The 13137-nt window shown below is 68.1% G+C and overlaps 3 protein-coding genes across 5 annotated transcripts; 2 read left to right on the forward strand and 1 right to left on the reverse strand.

Moving 5' to 3' along the window:
- Nucleotides 1-143: 143 nt before the first annotated feature.
- LOC114069899 (F-box/WD repeat-containing protein 7-like) lies at nucleotides 144-6095 on the forward strand. 2 transcript variants are annotated; one of them, XM_027907010.1, is made up of 13 exons: nucleotides 144-315; nucleotides 891-1070; nucleotides 1287-1607; nucleotides 2032-2114; nucleotides 2446-2584; nucleotides 2930-3064; nucleotides 3140-3263; nucleotides 3342-3478; nucleotides 3752-3865; nucleotides 4135-4316; nucleotides 4419-4644; nucleotides 5180-5390; nucleotides 5659-6095. In XM_027907010.1, the coding sequence occupies exons 2-13, from the start codon at nucleotides 975-977 to the stop codon at nucleotides 5925-5927; spliced, it is 2037 nt and encodes a 678-aa protein (XP_027762811.1). In that variant the 5' UTR covers nucleotides 144-315; nucleotides 891-974; the 3' UTR covers nucleotides 5928-6095. The 2 variants fall into 2 exon arrangements, with proteins under 2 accessions (XP_027762811.1, XP_027762810.1); XM_027907009.1 differs by lacking the exon at nucleotides 144-315 and having other exon boundaries at nucleotides 835-1070.
- Nucleotides 6096-6965: 870 nt separating this feature from the next.
- Nucleotides 6966-7664, reverse strand: TIMM10B (translocase of inner mitochondrial membrane 10B). The gene is made up of 3 exons (XM_027907023.1): nucleotides 7577-7664; nucleotides 7315-7410; nucleotides 6966-7231 (listed from the first exon to the last, which is right to left on the reverse strand). Exons 1-3 carry the CDS (start codon nucleotides 7613-7615, stop codon nucleotides 7052-7054), a joined length of 315 nt encoding a protein of 104 aa, XP_027762824.1. The 5' UTR covers nucleotides 7616-7664; the 3' UTR covers nucleotides 6966-7051.
- A 62-nt stretch (nucleotides 7665-7726) lies between these two features.
- ARFIP2 (ADP ribosylation factor interacting protein 2) lies at nucleotides 7727-13051 on the forward strand. 2 transcript variants are annotated; one of them, XM_027907026.1, is made up of 9 exons: nucleotides 7727-7771; nucleotides 8571-8678; nucleotides 8771-8879; nucleotides 9753-9863; nucleotides 10270-10385; nucleotides 10506-10727; nucleotides 11116-11273; nucleotides 11355-11529; nucleotides 11832-13051. In XM_027907026.1, the coding sequence occupies exons 2-9, from the start codon at nucleotides 8580-8582 to the stop codon at nucleotides 11985-11987; spliced, it is 1146 nt and encodes a 381-aa protein (XP_027762827.1). In that variant the 5' UTR covers nucleotides 7727-7771; nucleotides 8571-8579; the 3' UTR covers nucleotides 11988-13051. The 2 variants fall into 2 exon arrangements, with proteins under 2 accessions (XP_027762827.1, XP_027762826.1); XM_027907025.1 differs by lacking the exon at nucleotides 9753-9863.
- The last annotated feature ends 86 nt before the right edge of the window (nucleotides 13052-13137 follow it).

A 13137-nucleotide genomic window follows, 5' to 3' on the forward strand; every position in this document is an offset into this window, starting at 1 on the left:
TCGCCGCTGGGGTGGGGTCGGGATCCCCGCGGGGCCGGGCGAGCGCAGCTGCCCCCGAAGAGGCCCCGATTCCCCCGGGGTACCGGGAGGACGCGGGTTCCGGCAGGGCGGGGCGGGCACCGCGCCCCGGCGGCCTTCGAGTGCTGTCACCGGTGCTGATGGGGCGAGAAGTGCTTGCGGGGGCACCCCGCGGCGACCGGTGGCACGGGCAGGAGCGGCACCGCGGGTCTAGCACTGACGAGCGGGTCAGCGCCAGCCGTGCCACGGGGACAGCACCGGGGGCACTCGGCTTGTTTTGGGCTGGGGAAAGGGGAGGTGAGGGGGCGGGAGCAACTGGGTAACACCGGGAATGGGAGCGCCGGGAGGGCAGGAGGCGGTTACGCCAAGAGGACGTGGTCCGACGGGCGGTGAGGGGGGGTCCGGAGTAGGGCGGTCCCGGTTGCTGCTGGTGGTGGGGAGCAGGAGCAGGATCATTGCCGTAAACGGAACCCTGCTGGGTCTGAAGGGCTGTCCGGGTCCTGCCGGGACTCGGGGCTGCGCTGGGTCCCCACTGGGTCCTGCCCCGGCACAGCCTGGCCGGATTCATCCCGTGGCAGGAGCCCGTGCAGGTGTGACGGGAGGTTCCTACTCCCGGGTCGGGTCCGAGCGGTGCTCGGCCCGGGGTCCCGCGGGACAGCCCGCGTGTGCCCGCGGTCCCGGAGCCGCAGCCTGGCCAGGTGGGCTGTGCCCCGGGAGCTCTCCCCGTCCCAGCACGGCCCCCGGGGGGAACAGTGCCCCTGCCCCGGGGCCGTGCCCGTTCCCCATGAGGCTGCTCGGGCAGGGGATCTGTGGGAGCGGGAGGGATTCCTGGGAGCGGCTATTCCTGGCGGGGCTGACTTCGCTCCCCGCAGGAGCTGAAGGGCTTCACCTGCCTGGATGACCTGCTGCACGTCAAGGGCATCACCACGCGCATCCTGGAGCTCAACAGCCAGCGCATGACGTGCCGGCGGCGCTTGGGCCCCGAGGGGGCCCCGCCGGCCAGCCCCGCCCCGCCAGGGGACAGTGGGGATAGCAGGGTGCCCGTGCCACAGGTAGGGGCAGGGCTGGGGGAGGGGATCTGGCGCTTGGGGGCTCAGGGGAGGTGTGTGGAGACCAGGCAGACCTGTGCTAGGCTCTGGAGCAGCTGATGCCTGCGGTCTGAGGGTGCTCAGCCCCATGACCCCCGTGGTGCTGGTGAGTGGAGCCCCTGTGCTCCGGGGCTCTGCTGGCGGCTCCCCAGCCCTGCCCTTGCCTCTCCCTGTGCTCAGGCAGTGGCCGAGGAGGAAGATGAGGAGGAGGAGGACACGCCAGGGCCTTGGGAGCCGGAGCACCTTGGGAAGGGCAGCCCCGGATCCGGAGCAGAGCCTGATGGATCCGGGGGGCGGGGGGTACTGGAGCCTCCCAGCTCTGCTGGGGAGCAGGAGGAGGAGGAGGAGGAAGAAGAGGAGGAGGAAGAGGAAGGGAGCTGCTGCAGCGAGGAGGGGGAGGATGGCAGCAACGTGTACCTGTACTACACCCTGGGGGAGCGCTGGATCGACTACCTGCAGCGCACAGGCGACCGGGGGCTGCTGCGGCACCTGCGCCCCAAGGTGACCAAGGAGGGGAACAAGGGGGTTGATGAGGTGCTTGGGGGTCCTGCATGGGGGAGGGTGGGGTTGGCTGTTGCTGCTGTCGCTCTGACACGCTGGGGGCTGTCACAGGGGGCTGCTGGGCTGAGCACTGGGGGTCCCTGGTGCCTGGCGGTGGGACTGGGGAAGGAGGCCCTGCCCCAGTCCCCAACCCTGCTGCAGCCCCCTTGCCCTATGGGGGGGGGCCCTAATTACCATGTGGACCCTGAAGGGAGGCAGCAGGAGGGGTTGGGGGTTTGCCTCGTTGCTCTGGGCAGGACATCCACGGGTTTGGCTTTGGGCAGGTGATGTGTAGGGAAACCTGGGGTTCAGCTCTGGGTGGGGAGTTCACAGAGGTCCAGGGGGTTCTGGGTCTGCCTCAGCCACTCCAATCTGTGTCCTGCAGATGAAGCGGAAGTCGGAGAACGGCCCAGATGGCCGGGCCCTGTCCCCGGGGAAGAAGCTGTGCAAGGGCTCTGAGTATGGCAGGTGAGGGGGCTCTGGGTACAGCAGGGGAGCGGGTTCCAAGTGCTAGAGCGGGCACACACCTCCTCCAGCTCACCCTGAGAGGATGCTGGAGCTACCTGGGTTGATCAGGGGTTGGCCCAGGTGACCTCCAGCCCTGACCAGTTATCCATTTGCTGAGCAGGCTGAGCTGGGGGCTGTGGCCAGGTGAGGCTGTGGGCAAGGGGTCAGAGAGGGTCAGTAGGGTGGAGCTCCCAGCAGTGGGGACCAATTCCCAGATCCTCTGGCATGGCATGGAGCAGTGCTGGCACGGCTCACCTGTGCCCTGGCCTCAGCTGTGCCTGGTCTCTCCCAGGACACTGGGTCCCTGCACGCCCAGCCCCACCACCACCTTCGGGGACCTGCGCAACGCCAAGGTGGGGCAGGCCCGGCGTCGCCGCATCCCCTCAGTGGCTCCACCACCTGAACTGCAGGACTGGCTCCGCACCTTCCAGGTACAGCTCATCTAGGGCTCCAAGGGGTGGGAACCAGGCCTGATGAATCCCCACTGTGGGTAGGGGCTGGGCCCACTGTGCATTTTGGGGAGTTTTGCTCAGGTGAGGTAGCACGGAGGGGGTGTCAGTCCTGTCCTGCTGCCCCCCCTGCCTGGGATGGTGTTACCTGCCACACTGCATGTGACCTGTGACCCACTGCATACTTCCCACCGAGTTCCCACCTTCCTTGGGTTCCTGGCCTGGGGGCTAGGGCAGGAGCTCAGGCTGGCTGGGCTGTGGGCACCAGGGGGTCCCACCTGTGTGCTGGGGACATGGAGCTGGGGGTCACCAGGGGTCCCCCTGCAGCGCTGGAGCGGCCCCGAGAAGCTGCTGGCCCTGGATGAGCTCATTGACCGCTGTGAGCCGGCGCAGATCAAGTACATGATGCAGGTCATCGAGCCCCAGTTCCAGCGGGACTTCATCTCTCTGCTCCCCAAGGAGGTGAGCAGGGCTGGGAGCTCACAGGCACAGCCTGACCCCCTCTAGGGACCCCCATGACCCCTGCTATCCCTGCAGCTGGCGTTGTATGTCCTGTCCTTCCTGGAGCCACGGGACCTGCTCCGTGCTGCCCAGACCTGCCGCTACTGGAGGGTCCTGGCTGAGGACAACCTGCTCTGGAGAGAGAAGTGCCGTGAGGAAGGTGAGGACCCCCCAGGGTGGGGGCTGGGGGCCACCCTGGGCTCGGCTCAGGTGAGGCACCGCTGCATTCCCCCTGCAGGGATCGAGGAGCCCTTGCACCTGCGGAAGCGGCGCCTGCTCAGCCCCGGGTTCATGTACAGCCCCTGGAAATTCGCCTTCCTGCGCCAGCACCGCATCGACATGAACTGGCGCAGTGGGGAGCTGCGGCCTCCCAAGGTGGGTCTGGGTGTCCCACCCGGGACAGGCTCTGGGGAGCTGAGAGCCCCCGAGGTGGGTCTGGGGCACTGCAATGGGGGGAGTTGGTGTGGGATCTGCTGCATGGAGCAGATCCAGTTTGGAGCAGTGGGGCAGCAGAAGTGGAGTCCCATAGGCTGAGGCAGAAGTGGAGTCCCATAGGCACCTGCCACCTCCCACTGCTCACTGTGTTTGAGGGGTCCTGTGGGCTAGGGGGGCCCATACTGCTCCCCCTCCATGCCTGTGCTCCCACAGGTGCTGAAAGGCCACGACGACCACGTGATAACCTGCCTGCAGTTCTGCGGGAACCGTATTGTCAGCGGCTCTGACGACAACACGCTCAAGGTGTGGTCGGCTGTCACCGGAGAGGTGAGTGTCACTGTCACAGGGCAGGTGTCACAGTCCATGGGCAGGTGTCACTGTGATGGGGCAGGTGAGTGTTGTATTGTCACTGCTGCCACGGGGGGGCCGGGACAGGGACCACCCCCCTGTGCTGAGCACAGGTGAGGCTGCACCCTGACTCCTGGGATCAGTTTGGGCCCCTGGTGACAAAGACACTGAGCTGTACTGCTCTGCTGTGCTGCAGGTGGGGGTAGGTGGGAGAGGCCCACCTGTCCCTCACGTCCCGCCCCCTACAGTGTGTTCAGACGCTAGTGGGCCACACGGGGGGTGTGTGGTCCTCCCAGATGAGGGACAGCATCGTCATCAGCGGTTCCACGGACCGCACGCTCAAGGTGTGGAACGCGGACAGCGGCGAGTGCGTGCACACGCTGTATGGACACACCTCCACTGTGCGCTGCATGCACCTGCACGGCAACAGGTACGGGCTGAGGGAGCTCTGTGGGAGGGGGGCCTGGGCAGTGAACCTCCCTGTCCCGGGGCTGCCCCGGCAGCCGGGCCCCAGGTGTCCCCTCACCCCCAGGGTGGTGAGCGGCTCCCGGGACGCCACACTGCGGCTTTGGGACATCGAGACGGGGCAGTGCCTGCACGTGCTGATGGGACACGTGGCGGCCGTGCGCTGCGTTCAGTACGATGGCAACAAGGTGGTCAGTGGCGCCTATGACTACACGGTCAAGGTGTGGGACCCCGAGAGCGAGAGCTGCACCCACACCCTCCAGGGGCACACCAACCGCGTTTACTCCCTGCAGGTACGGCCTCACACCTCCCCTCCTGCTGCCTTCCCCCTCCAGCTGCCCTGATTTCCCTGCTTGCTGCAGGTACAACCTCACACACCTGCTCTTCTGCTGCCTTCACCTGTTACTTCACCCCGCTTTCCAGTCACAGGGCACAAGCTGTGCCAGACAGTCCCCGTGTGTACTGCAGGCACATGTAGGCCGTGTCTGTGCTGTCAAGGGACACGTCTGTGCAATGCAAGGACACGTGGACCACATCTGTGTCCTGTGGGGACACTCTACCTCCCTGACACTCTCTCCCACACATACGCTGTGGGCACAAACACTGCTCTGTGCCCACTCCCTGGAGCATTTATAGACCCCCAAAAAACTGAGGGGTATGTGAGGCTGTGGCTCAGCACTGAGCCAAGGACTGAGCTGGAGCTGAGGGTGCTGCGTTCCAAACTGGGTGATGCTAGAGCCAGGGGGATAGCTGGAGCTGGGGGGGCTGCACCCCAAAGCGGGGGGCACTCCTGTCCCCGGTGCTGAGCTGGGCCTCCCCCTCTGGCAGTTTGATGGGACACACATCGTAAGTGGGTCCCTGGACACGTCGATCCGGGTGTGGGACGTGGAGAGCGGGAACTGCCTGCACACCCTCATGGGGCACCAGTCCCTCACCAGTGGGATGGAGCTGCGCGACAACATCCTCGTGTCCGGCAACGCTGACTCCACCGTCAAGATCTGGGACATCAAGACGGGGCAGTGCCTGCAGACACTGCAGGGTGAGGGGTGTTCCCCACCCTCAGGGGCCTGTGGGCGGCAGGGGCGGCTCCCCTTGATCAGGAGGCTAGGAGGGAGCAGTTCCTTAGGGGGCTGCAGAGGGAATGAGGCCCCCAGATGTGGGAGGGCAGGTGTCACCTGGCCGTGGGTGCCCCAGATGTGGGAGGGCAGGTGTCACCTGGCCGTGGGTGCCCCAGATGTGGGAGGGCAGGTGTCACCTGGCCGTGGGTGCCCCGGGTACCCCTGTGGCTCACAGCTGTCTCCCCACAGGTCCCAGCAAGCACCAGAGTGCCGTGACCTGCCTGCAGTTCAGCTCTAAGTTCGTGGTGACCAGCTCTGACGACGGGACGGTGAAGCTGTGGGACCTGAAGACGGGGGAGTTTGTGCGGAACCTGGTGGCCCTGGAGAGCGGGGGCTCCGGGGGCGTCGTGTGGCGCATTCGTGCCTCCAACACAAAGCTGGTGTGTGCTGTGGGCAGCCGCAACGGCACCGAGGAGACTAAGCTGCTGGTGCTGGACTTCGATGTGGACCTCAAGTGACCCCGGCCAGCCCGGGGGGCCCGCGGGAGGGGTGGCCCCGGCGCAGGCGCTGGCCCCCGCGGGCAGGACAGGGGCGTGCCCAGCCAGGCCTTATTTATATGCGCGGGAGCGCCTGGCCGGGCCGCAGAAGCATGTTTTATACACAGAATATATCGATTTATTTCTGTACTGGGGCTCCTGCTCAAGCCCTGAGCCCCAGCTGGGGGCCGCGGTGCATCCCCTCTGACTGTGGGCAGCACAGGCAGGGGACAGGCTCTCGGGTGTCACAGTCCACGGGAAACAGCTCTCCCTGCACACGTGGGACCCTGGCTGGGGGTGATGGCCCAGCAGCACCTGACACCCCTTAGCACTGGGTGCCTGCTCTGCATCAGCCATTTATAACACTGCTGTCCTGGTGCCCACAGAGGTCCTGCAGCCCCCCCTGCAGTGACCCCAGCTCTGAGGGCAGCGCTGGCCCTGTGATACCCTGGGCCAGGCTTGTTGTACTCCAGGGGCTCCCCTTACTCTGGGAGCTCCCCAGCACCAGTGAGAGCTGCAGGACCAAGAACTTCCCCAGTGTGTCCATCGGGAGCCTCTGTGCTGCTCCAGGCCCACACGGAGACCCCATGGAACCCCCAGGGCTGGGTGGAGCTGGAGGATCAGGCCCAGGACCCCCGGGGGTGTCTGTTTGCCCAGGTGAAGCAGCCGTGACCCCTTCCCCCCCAGTGTGGCCCCTCTGCCCTGACAGGGCCTCCTGGACACCCTGGTGCTGCCCCTCTGCATCCTCCGAGGCACCCCAGCCCCCACAGGGAGACGTCTGTCTCATGTTTAGGCAGAATTCCCAGGATTCCCAGTTATGCCGTGGGCAGACAGGGTTGGGGCTCCAGTGCCCTCCCGGAGCATGGCACGGAGCCGTCACTGAAGAGACGTTTTATTGGCACCAGAGGTCCACTTCCTAAACATCCAGACACGTGGGGGCTCCCCTGGTCCTGTGCCCTCTGCCCCACCGGCCCGGGGACTGTCGGGGCCGAGCGGAGCCGTTCTCTCACTGCTGCTCCGGTGGGGGCCCAGCGCTGCAGCTCCTGCCGGGGCCGGGGGGGCCGGTCCTGCTCCCCGCCGCCGTGGGAAGGCGCGGCCAGGTCGTGCTACGTGCCGGCACCGGGAGCGACGGGCGAGGGCGCGGCGGGGCCCGCGGCCGGGGGCCCCACGGCACCGTGCTCGGCCGCGCGGCGCTGCAGGAGCGCGGGCACCAGCCCCACGTAGGAGCTCATCAGGCGGTGGTTGGCGCGGACCAGCCTCGCGGCGCAGCTATCCAGGCACGACTCCTGCGGGCCGGGACGGGCCGGGTGGGCGGGTTAAGGGGCGCGGGGACTCCCGTGCCGGCCCCCCCTCCCGGCGCCCCGCTCACCTCGCGGCCCGTGAGCAGCCGGTAGTCGAGGGTGCAGACGCAGTGGCGGAAGCAGAGCTCGGTCATGCGGTTGTAAACCAGCAGGAAGTCCCGCAGCTGGAGGGCACGGGAGGGTCACACCGGGGCAGGGCCGGGACCCCCCACACGGGCCCGAGAGCCCCGGGCCCCTCCCTTGCCAACCCGGGGCCTCGGGATCCCACGCCGGGATCCCGCCCGAGAGCCCCACGAGCCCGGCCCCCGCGCCCCCCGTCCCTCCGCTCACGCTGCGGAGCTGCTGCCGGTGCTCGGCCGCGGGGTCCATGCCGGGCCCGCCGGTGCCCCCGCTCGGCGGGGCCGGCCCCACGGCGCGCCTCTGACGCCACTTCCGGCTCGGCGCCTCCGTGACGGCGCTTCCGGCGCGTCCGGGCCGAGGCGGAGCGGGAGCGGCGCGGGGGGGCCCGGCGGGGCCGGGGCGCAGGTGGGGCCGGGTCACCGCCGGCGGGGAGCGGCCGGGGGGCGGCGGGGCCCGTCCGCCATGGGGCCGGACCGTCTCTGGCCGGTTCCGCCGGGAGCGGCCTCCGGGAGTCCCCGCGGGGGTCGGTCCCGCCGCTGGGCCCGGCCGGGGGTGGGTGCGGGCGGTCGCGTCCCGGGGGCTGCGGGGCCGCTGCCCCGGGAGATGGCGCAGGGCGGTGCTAGCCTGTCCCGCAGGGCTCGGCACCGCCGCCGGGCCGGGCCCAGGGACAGGGCACAGATAACGGGCACCTGGAGCCCGCCCCGGGCCCCGCCTGCCCCGGAATGTGCCCGGACCGGTCTGGGCGCTCAGGGCCCTCCCGCACCTCCCGGGCTGCGGACGTGGCTCCCGGCGCGCTGCTGCGGGCCGGGCCGGGCCGGGTGCTGCCGGCGCGGGTGTCCCGGGACAGCGGTTGCGGGTCCCCGCCGGCGTCCGTGAGGGGACACGCGGTGCGGTCCCGGGAGCGCGGGGACTCGGGGGGACCTGGGCAGGACAGGGGGGAGCCGGCGTGGGGCTAGGATTGGCGCTGGGATCGGGGTTGGGATTCGTGCCTTCGTGACGTGCCGCTCCACTCTCCGGGAGCGTTCTGGAAGCCAGGGCAGTCCCGAGGGCCAGGCGGGGCAGCAGCTGCAGGAGGCCCTGGGCAGGGGCAGCGACAGCTCAGTGCCGGCAGCTGTCGGAGTGGGACCCCCTACGCTGCCCCCTCCCGCCTCTGGCGTCGGAGCCCACCCCCTCAGGTCCCAGCGCCACCTCCGCATCCCCTCAGGCCCTGAGGATGTCGGACGGGATCCTGAGCAAGGCGGCCACCATGGAGATCCCCATCAGCAGCAACGGTGACACGAGCAGCCTGCCTGAGGATGATGGCCTGGAGCAGGTCTGGGGGCTGGAGACCCTGAGGGTGTTTGAGGCTGTGCTGGGGCCGAGCTGCCCCTGCAGCTCAGCCCCCCGTGCTCCTGTGCCCCTCAGGACCTGCAGCAGGTGATGGTGTCAGGACCCAACCTCAACGAGACCAGCATCGTGTCAGGCGGCTATGGGGGCACGGCCGAGGGCATCATCCCCACAGGCACCATCAAAGGTACAGGGACTGGGCTGGCAGGGGGGCTTCTGCAGGGGAGGGGGGCTCATCTGCTCTCACTGCCCCCAGTTCTGGCGTGAGGCTCAGCCGCGACCGCTCAGCCGAGGCCCCTCCCAGGAGGCTCTGTCCCCGCTGGGCTCAGGCCGTGTGCAGGAGCAGCGTGTGGGGGTTGTGCTGCTGACCCCATCACTGCTCCCCCCAGGCCAAGGTGGGGTCTCTGCCGGGTTATCTCTGTGCCCTCAGCCAGGACACCCCAACAAGGTTCTCTGGGGCCTTCCAGGGAAGGGTCCTGGCTCTGCCCCAGGCTGGGAGCAGCGAGAGCTCTGGGCTGTGATGGGGATGGCAGGGGTGGGCAGGGGCCACTGAGGCCCTGCTCTCCACTGACCTCTCCTCACTGTCCCAGCTGGACCAGGCCGTGGTGGGGTCAGGGGGGCCCTGTGCCACAGGAGCTGTGGCACCACTGTTCCTCTGTCCTTGTTCCACACGGATCTGTCCCTGAGAGTCCCCCCATGGCAGACCCCAGCCCCCATGGGGCCAGGGGGGGTCTGTGTGGGCAGAGGGGGTGTGTGCATGCTCTCCCGGGGCTGGCAGTCCTGTGTCCCCAGCGCACCAGGCCTGCCTGGCTCTCGGAGCAGAGACCCCCACTGAGGGGCCAGAGGGGGCTGGGGGGGTTCCCTGGGGCAGGGGTATCCATCTGTGTGGCCACAGCCACGTCTCTGGGTTCCAACACTCACCTGCCGCCGTCGCTCTCCCGCTGCCGCTCGCCTGCACACTCGTCCCCACTCCCTGCCCCCCGTCCCCTCTGCCTTGGCCGTCCCTGTCCCGTGCCTTGTGCCCTTCCATCCTGCCCCACCCCCTGCTCGGCGCCCGCAGCCCCCCCGTTTCCAGGCTCTCTTGTCCACCCTCACCCCCCCCGAGGACCGTCGGTGCCCCCCAGTGCGCCCGCTGCCCGCAGGATGGCCCGCCCGGCCGCCGCCCCCACAGGTACTGCCCCTCTCCGTACCCTGACCCATCCTGCTGCTGGGACAAAGGACAGTGCTGATGGGCCTGGGGGTCTCAGAGGTGGGTCCCAGCCAGAGGGTCTCCTTGGGCTGCCAGGTCCTGCTCTCCCTGGTGATGGGAGACAGCAGGATGGGGCAAGGCCTGGGCTCGGCTGTGCAGGCAGATGTGGCTGGACTGGGGTCTCTTCCCCCATGTGGGACCCCCTAGGGGGGACGGCAGGAGCAGGGACCCCACCACGATGCCCATGAGCTGGTGCCGGGCACATCCATAACCGGAGCTGGGGACCCTGCTGTGGGGACAGTGGCTCCCAAGGGTAGGGCCTGCCTGGCTGCCCGTGGGCACTGCTCCCCAGAGCCGGTGCCAGATCCTGTCCCTGTCCCCATGCCAGGCCCTGGGCTGCACACGCCACCCTCGGGCCCCCCGCCCGGCGGGGAAGAGGTCGTGCGCGGCATCGCTGTCGAGAAGTTTGACATCGTCAAGAAGTGGGGGATCAACACCTACAAGGTGAGGGCTGAGACCCCAGCGGGCCCCCCTGACCCCCTGTCCTGCAGTGCTCCAAGCAGCTGCTCTTGGAGCAGATGGGGTGTCCACACACCCCGTGCCCCCTGACCCCCTGTCCCGCAGTGCACCAAGCAGCTGCTGTCGGAGCGCTTCGGGCGGGGGTCCCGCACGGTGGACCTGGAGCTGGAGACGCAGATCGAGCTGCTGCGCGAGACGAAGCGCAAGTACGAGAGCGTCCTGCAGCTGGCGCGGGCGCTCACGTCCCACCTGTACAGCCTGGTGCAGACACAGCATGCCCTGGGCGACGCCTTCGCTGACCTCAGCCAGAAATCCCCCGAGCTCCAGGTGTGCAGGGGGGCACACGGGAACTGCTGGCGCTGGGGAACACGTGGGCATCACGGCCAGGGCTGGGGGGGACACCTGGGCACCAGGGCAGAGCAGGGACACCTGGGCACCAGGGCTGGGGGGGACACCTGGGCACCAGGGCAGAGCAGGGACACCTGGGCACCAGGGCTGGGGGGGACACCTGGGCACCAGGGTCAGGGGAGATGGGGACTACTGGGACTGGAGGTAATGGCCTTGGACACCAGCCTGTGCAGGTAGGGATGTGAGCTGGAGCTGGGCTTGGTGGCACTGGGTCGCGGTTGGGCTCTGAGGGAAGAGTTTTCCAACTCAAAAGGCCCTTGGATGGAGGGGAGCGGGGCTGTGACTGTGGGCCTCTGTCTGGTGCCAGGAGGAGTTTGGGTACAATGCGGAGACGCAGAAGCTGCTGTGCAAGAACGGGGAGACGCTGCTGGGTGCTGTCAACTTCTTTGTGTCCAGCATCAACACTCTCGTCAACAAGACTATGGAGGACACGCTCATGACAGTCAAACAATATGAGACAGCCAGGTGGGACAGGGGAACCCGTGGGGGGCTCAGGGGTTGCAGGGGCTCCAGGGGCAGGTCACTGACGCCAGGGGTCCCTGGCAGGCTGGAGTATGATGCGTACCGCACAGACCTGGAGGAGCTGAGCATGGGCCCGCGTGACGCCGGTGCTGTGAGCCGCCTGGACGCGGCCCAGAGCCAATTCCAGAGCCACAAGGACAAGTACGAGAAGCTGCGGGCAGACGTGGCCATCAAGCTCAAGTTCCTGGAGGAGAACAAGGTGGGCGGGGGGGTGGTGGGTGGGATGGAGATGGGGTGCGTGGTGGGGCGTGCAGGGGTGGGGGACACGGGAATGAGGGATATGGGATAGGGATGGAAGACACGGATGGGAGGTTCAGGGGTGGGGTGTTCCTGCAGGGATTTAACAGCCACATTGGATGTGGCACTCGATGTGGTTCAGCAGTGGGGTGGGCAGTGTTGGCGGAGCAGTGGGACTCAGGGGTCTCTGAGGGCTTTCCCAGCCCATTTCTGTGCTGCTGGGCTGGGGTTGGGCTCCCCCAGACCATGACCCCCCTGTCCCAGATCAAGGTGATGCACAAGCAGCTGCTGCTGTTCCACAACGCCATCTCTGCGTACTTCGCCGGGAACCAGCAGCAGCTCGAGCAGACCCTCAAGCAGTTCAACATCAAGCTCAAGACCCCTGGCGCCGAGAAGCCCTCCTGGCTGGAGGAGCAGTGAGCCCCCCGCGCCCCCCCAGACAGGGGAGCCCCCCTGTGGGGTACACATGGACCTCAGTTGTGGCCGGGGGCTTGCTGGGGGCACAGCCTGGGTCCACCAGCTGTGGGGGCTGCCACTGGGGTGGGGCCTGCCCATCCCACAGCCCCCCTCAGGGTAGGGTCCAGCAGCTCCTTAGCACAGACCCCCACATAGCAGATAGCCTGAGCCCCCCCTGCCCCCAGCACCACTGAGGGGCTAGGGACCCCCCCTTGCTGGGCTGCACCCCCACCCTGGTCCCCCTGCTCACCTTGGGGTGGGCCGGGACCCTCTACTGCCCTCCTCTGCCTCCCTTGGGCAGGATGGGGGTGCACCCCCCCAGGTCCCTTCCCTGCTCCCCCAGGGAGACCCCTGCCCATGGCACAGTGGAGCTGGGGGGGGCCAGCCCCAGAACAGCTGGGTCCCTCCCATACCAGGGGGCTGTGAGGGTCCCCTGCTGCACCTGGGGAGTTTCCTGCTGTCCCCCCTACATGTGGGTTACCCTGGCTCCCTTCAGGCCAACTGCAAGTGTTTCTGGGGTGGCTGTTCTCACACTCCTGATCGAGGAGGGGCTGCACTCCTCAAAGCCCCCCCTGCTCCCCTGGGGCTGCGGTGTCCTGAGCTGGTGGGGGGGTCCCTGCACCCTGCTGCTAGTGGGGAGGAGGGGGATGCTGGCCAGGCACGGGGACCCTGGGGGGGCCAGGGGAGCTCCAAGCAGGGACCAAACGCCAGCAGAGGCACTGGGGGTGCACACACCTGTCAGTGCGTATGTGTGTGCAGGGACACGTGTGCCCCAGGACACGTGTGCTGCACACGGGGGGTCGGGGTCCTGGCCAGTGTTCCCCCCACCCCACGAGGGGCCCCCAGCCCGCCCCTGCACTTGGGCACTTTCTCCTGAGACAAAACTGTTGGGTTTTTTTGCTCATTAATTTAACCTGTAATTTAATGTTGGGATCTGACCCCGATCCCCCTCCCGGTGACGGTCTGACCCCCTCCCCACTTCTGTAAGACCCCAATAAACGGTACGGATCAGTGTGTGCGGGGCTGCAGCCAGGACCCCCGCACTGGGGGGCATGGGAGACCTGGGAGGTGTTGGGGGACTGCACCACTGGGCTAAGGCTGCTGGGGCTGGTGG

This window comes from Empidonax traillii, unplaced genomic scaffold (genome assembly GCF_003031625.1).
Source record: "Empidonax traillii isolate 1590-97213 ecotype Southwest subspecies unplaced genomic scaffold, ASM303162v1 scaffold1392:size131462, whole genome shotgun sequence".
Taxonomy (NCBI): domain Eukaryota; kingdom Metazoa; phylum Chordata; class Aves; order Passeriformes; family Tyrannidae; genus Empidonax; species Empidonax traillii.

What these genes read in the sequence shown, in the direction of transcription:
- LOC114069899 (XM_027907010.1), top strand. Translation starts at nt 975, where the DNA reads ATGACGTGCCGGCGGCGCTTGGGCCCCGAGGGGGCCCCGCCGGCCAGC. An exon ending in ACTGGCTCCGCACCTTCCAG is followed by an intron (nt 2,585 to 2,929) that starts GTACAGCTCATC and finishes GTCCCCCTGCAG; the next exon opens with CGCTGGAGCGGCCCCGAGAA. An exon ending in ACCGCGTTTACTCCCTGCAG is followed by an intron (nt 4,645 to 5,179) that starts GTACGGCCTCAC and finishes CCCCTCTGGCAG; the next exon opens with TTTGATGGGACACACATCGT.
- TIMM10B (XM_027907023.1), bottom strand. Translation starts at nt 7,615, where the DNA reads ATGGACCCCGCGGCCGAGCACCGGCAGCAGCTCCGCAGC. An exon ending in ACCGGCAGCAGCTCCGCAGC is followed by an intron (nt 7,411 to 7,576) that starts GTGAGCGGAGGG and finishes CGTGCCCTCCAG; the next exon opens with CTGCGGGACTTCCTGCTGGT. An exon ending in GGCTGCTCACGGGCCGCGAG is followed by an intron (nt 7,232 to 7,314) that starts GTGAGCGGGGCG and finishes CCCGGCCCGCAG; the next exon opens with GAGTCGTGCCTGGATAGCTG.
- ARFIP2 (XM_027907026.1), top strand. Translation starts at nt 8,580, where the DNA reads ATGTCGGACGGGATCCTGAGCAAGGCGGCCACCATGGAGATCCCCATC. An exon ending in AGGATGATGGCCTGGAGCAG is followed by an intron (nt 8,679 to 8,770) that starts GTCTGGGGGCTG and finishes TGTGCCCCTCAG; the next exon opens with GACCTGCAGCAGGTGATGGT. An exon ending in CCCCACAGGCACCATCAAAG is followed by an intron (nt 8,880 to 9,752) that starts GTACAGGGACTG and finishes CGGCGCCCGCAG; the next exon opens with CCCCCCCGTTTCCAGGCTCT.